Source organism: Histoplasma capsulatum, genomic scaffold, assembly GCF_000149585.1.
Source record: "Histoplasma capsulatum NAm1 scaffold_1 genomic scaffold, whole genome shotgun sequence".
In the NCBI taxonomy this organism is placed as follows: domain Eukaryota; kingdom Fungi; phylum Ascomycota; class Eurotiomycetes; order Onygenales; family Ajellomycetaceae; genus Histoplasma; species Histoplasma mississippiense.
In genome coordinates, this window is record NW_001813982.1 from 4400566 (window position 1) to 4404521 (window position 3956).

The window sequence follows — 3956 nt, forward strand, 5'->3', positions numbered from 1 at the left end:
CACTGGGCTTGGTACAGCTGCTGCGGCTGCCGTACCGTTGGGTTGCGAGGTACGGGTGTTAACACTGGGGCGATTCTGGCCTGTGGGAGGCCCACCGTTGGTGCGGTTTTGATGATCGCTGCGATGTCTGTGGTGGGTGCTGCGGCTGCGGTCGCGGTTCTGACGACCGAAGCTGTTGGGATCAAGAGCTGGAGAGTTAACATTATTGCCCCGAGATCGGCTGCGCGAGTGAGCTCTTCGTTCCCGGCGGTCAGCGCTAGGACCCGTTGGAATAGTTGAGTCAATGCCAGCATCGGTCGCGAGATTACCAGCCTTTTCTGCCATTTCTTTTGCTTTCTTTGCTTCACGCTTCTTCTTGTTTTTCGCCGCGGATCTTGAGAGTTTTTCATCCCCTTCTGCTCCAGGAGGGAGTGTTACCCCGCCTCCTGGAGCAGCGCCGGGCGGAAGATATTCCGTAACTGGCTCTGCGCCTGGGACGACGCGCCGCCTGTTTTTACCAAATCCATTTAAGCTGGTACCGTGAATAGAAGATGACGATTCATCCCTGACGAATTTCTCCCCTCCTTCATCTTCTCGTCTAAACGCTAGTGGTGTGGTTTGACCGCGTGCACCGGGAGGTCGATAAGCCCCTGCTGGCTTCGAAGGCGCTTTCTTCGTAGCTAGGTATTCTAGCGCAGAAGGGTGAGGGCTGGGCATTGGATGGAATGGATTGTCTGGAGGGTGAACAGTTGTAGATTGTGGTCTCCAGCAGACTTGGTACAGCTCAGTCAAATCCTCGTTGTACATGAGCCCACCTCCGACATGCCAAATGCGTACTCCATTATCAACCCGGAGTCTGGGACTCGTGGTGGCAGTCAAAATGAATTTGCCATCGGGACTCCACTCGCACACGCTGGCATTGGATGCCTCGATCGTAGCTACCTTCGTATAATCCCTGTCTAGATCATAAATGTCCAATTGCCCAGCAAGATTACCGAAGCCCGCCACAATTACGAATCGTCCATTGGGCGAGAAGATAATGGTGTTGCGAGGCGCGAGGGCAAATGAGTGTGTTGCGACGGCACGATTATTGAAAATGGTCGTTTTTGCAGGCATGTATCCATAAACAACACCGAATTCTTTCGAGTTCGGGGACCAGGTCACATCATGAATTGGTCCTTCCTTATCTATAGACTTGAAGTTAGCTAACGAAATATGTCCGTTTACATAAAGAGCTTAGTGTATCTCACCAAGATCGATTCTTGAATCGAATCCGCCGTTAGCACTCAAGAGATAAAGAGTAGTTTCCCCGTAGTAGCTTTTACCAGTTTTGTCGACATCCGTTTGTGCAAGAACGATGAGGGTCGTTCCAGTGTTGTTCCACTTCAATTGAACCTTATCACCTTTGAAAAAATTCTTCTGTGAGACAGGTGTATCGAATTGTGGTACGTTAAAGATCCTCACGGATGCTGGTAGTCCCTAGATCAACGACCATGGCGTTAAGCAAAAGCAACGACAGAAATAGAATGTATACCAGCGTTGACTAACCTTTCGCTCTGGAATGAAAACCGCAATTGAGTTGCTGTCTCCCGGAGAAAGAGCAAAATCCGCTACTCCTTCCACCCTTAGCTTGTTCCACACCTTCCCTAAGTTTCCGCTTTCATAGAATTGAACCTCGTTGGTGACGACTCGGGCGCAATACTTCTCATCAGCCGTATATTGAAGATTCCAACCAGTCTGGGATTTCTGCACGTAGCTTCCGACGAAAGAGTGTTCTTGCTCGTTCACCTCATCATCGTGGTAGCTTTCAATAACCCTCCAAACCTTCAAATTTTTGACGGCATCGCCGTTCTCGTCCTTCGAAGGTCGTTGCCATGTAATAATATATGTTCCAAGGGGCGAAAAGCCCAATTCATAGACATTGTCGGAGGGGAGCGTGGCAATGACATGGCCAACAGAAGGGTCGACGATTACGACGCTGTTTTTAAATATTTACTTTAGAAATATCACACTGGGGGGGAGTTGTGCACATGCACGTACCGTTCTGGAGCCGCCCAGGCAAAATATCGGCCACACGGGGAGTATGTGCAGCAGCGCAAGTTACCATCCGGCCTTCAAGATTATATTAAATTAGCACCCGCTTAATTTTCACATTCCGTAGAGTCCCGCTAGTCCTTACCTCGTAAACCCGGGTAAGGACTCATAGACTGGAGCCGCATCCACGATTGAAATTCCCTTCTGCGTTCGATCTGCATAGGCATCAGTATGATTTTTCAACATGAATTGTACAAATTGAAGCCGCAAAAGTCAAGGATATAAGGATTTGGTAAAGATCATAGACGAAATACCCACATGCATACTGATTCGGAGCTGCCATGGCTACTCAAAGCCACAGTTCATAAGAAAGTTTAAGACCAAGCTACCTCAGGGACGACTTAACCAAGAGACAAACGGTAATCTCAAAGGTCAGGATTCCGAGTCTCTAAACCGCTGCGGAGTACGTGATGATTTAATGATTGTTCGTGCGGCGAGGAGAGCGGATTCTGCTGCTTCTTCCGATTCGAAACTTGGTGGGTCACTATCTTCTTTATTGTGTTTATCTTTGTATGAGGTTCGCAGCGCAGTGGCTGAAACACGGCCAATATCCTCAAGCCAGCAAAGTAGAAGAACAGAAATCCGTATCTCGTTTTCTCACTTGCTTGCGTTTTGTTTTCCTTTATTTGCTTCTCCCGAGCTTGACAAGTAAATGCCAACGCTTGAAACAAATTGGTGTTGTGCGAACGCGAGCGGAAATAAGCTAAGCTATCGTCTGCAGAGCGGGGCAGAGCGGTTGAGCATCTGTCGAGAGATATGGAGAAGAGTAATCCCAAAGACCGCCGGAGACGAACGGGAGAGGGCGAAGGTGAGGAAGAGCGGAGAGGAGCGGGTGAGGTGGAGGAGGAAGAAAAAAAGCAGAGTCGACACCTCACGCTTTTCTCGACTTTTGACAATGTGGGCTGAAGAGGCATATTGCCAAGCCCGCTAATCCCTATTTAGAAGGCCGTTGTGGCGGTGCGGCGTGTAGGGCTTGTGGCTGAGCCAGGGTCTGCAACAAGATGATGTCAAGATGTATTTCACTGCATGAAAGTACTAGTAGTAGGAGTACTAGGGGTTATCAAAATCCATTAATCCCAATGTCCACTGATTGTAGATGCCAGAATGAGAATGAATATCTATATCGTAGAGGATTTCCCGTGGCAGTTCTCATCTCTCTTATCCATCATGCGCTCCATCCTGTTCTGGCAGCCCGGGGAATGTCAATGGGGATGAGGATGAACCAGTATACAGGATCACCTTTGGCCCAGCATTTTTAGGCGGCAGTTACATACTTTTCAGTGTGCGGAGATTATTCTTCTCTTCCAGTTGCTGCTGATTAACGCGTCGAGTTGGTGGAACGCTGTAAGCTTCCATCCATGGGAAAGGATGCCGACTCCATGCCATCGGATTAACAATCCTAGCCCAACATTCCCCAAGTAAACAGTATGACCTGCGTGTGCGGCTCCAGAGACCGTTTGATTGAAAAGACTCTCATCTCCGAATTGTCGAGCTACATCAAATATCCATGGGCACCTTCGCTTCAGTGTTACTTGCCAGCGAAGTGAAAACCTCCATCCTCAACAGCTCCATGATAAAGAGATGGGAATGCTGGGCTGATCTTGGTCACAATTAACACATGATGCTTCACCAATCACTTCACTGCAGCTAGCGAACTGTCAACTATATTTGACAGGACTGCTCCAGCCTTCAGCATATCTCCCTTCTCTTCTTACCAACCTCTCATCACATACATCATCTTTGCCTTGACTGCCGCCAAATATACCATAGCATCTGCCAAACACATCACAAGTGCTAAATAGTCGACTCCTCCTCCCATATCGTAATGGCAGAAACCACTTCTCCTTCAAAGCAAGATGCCGATGTCATCGTGCTTCCCCGGG

The 3956-nt window shown here is 48.7% G+C and overlaps 1 protein-coding gene across 1 annotated transcript in view; it reads right to left on the bottom strand.

Moving 5' to 3' along the window:
• The window catches only part of HCAG_01253 (conserved hypothetical protein), a gene marked incomplete at both ends in the record, with an annotated part of 3101 nt that extends 745 nt beyond the window's left edge, over positions 1 to 2356 (bottom strand). Inside the window, 6 exons of the mRNA XM_001544156.1 lie at positions 4 to 1166; positions 1230 to 1458; positions 1528 to 1957; positions 2020 to 2091; positions 2159 to 2228; positions 2332 to 2356. Coding sequence (XP_001544206.1) covers positions 4 to 1166; positions 1230 to 1458; positions 1528 to 1957; positions 2020 to 2091; positions 2159 to 2228; positions 2332 to 2356 — 1989 coding nt within the window. The remainder of the gene's footprint in view (positions 1 to 3; positions 1167 to 1229; positions 1459 to 1527; positions 1958 to 2019; positions 2092 to 2158; positions 2229 to 2331) is intronic.
• Between the last annotated feature and the right edge of the window lie 1600 nt (positions 2357 to 3956).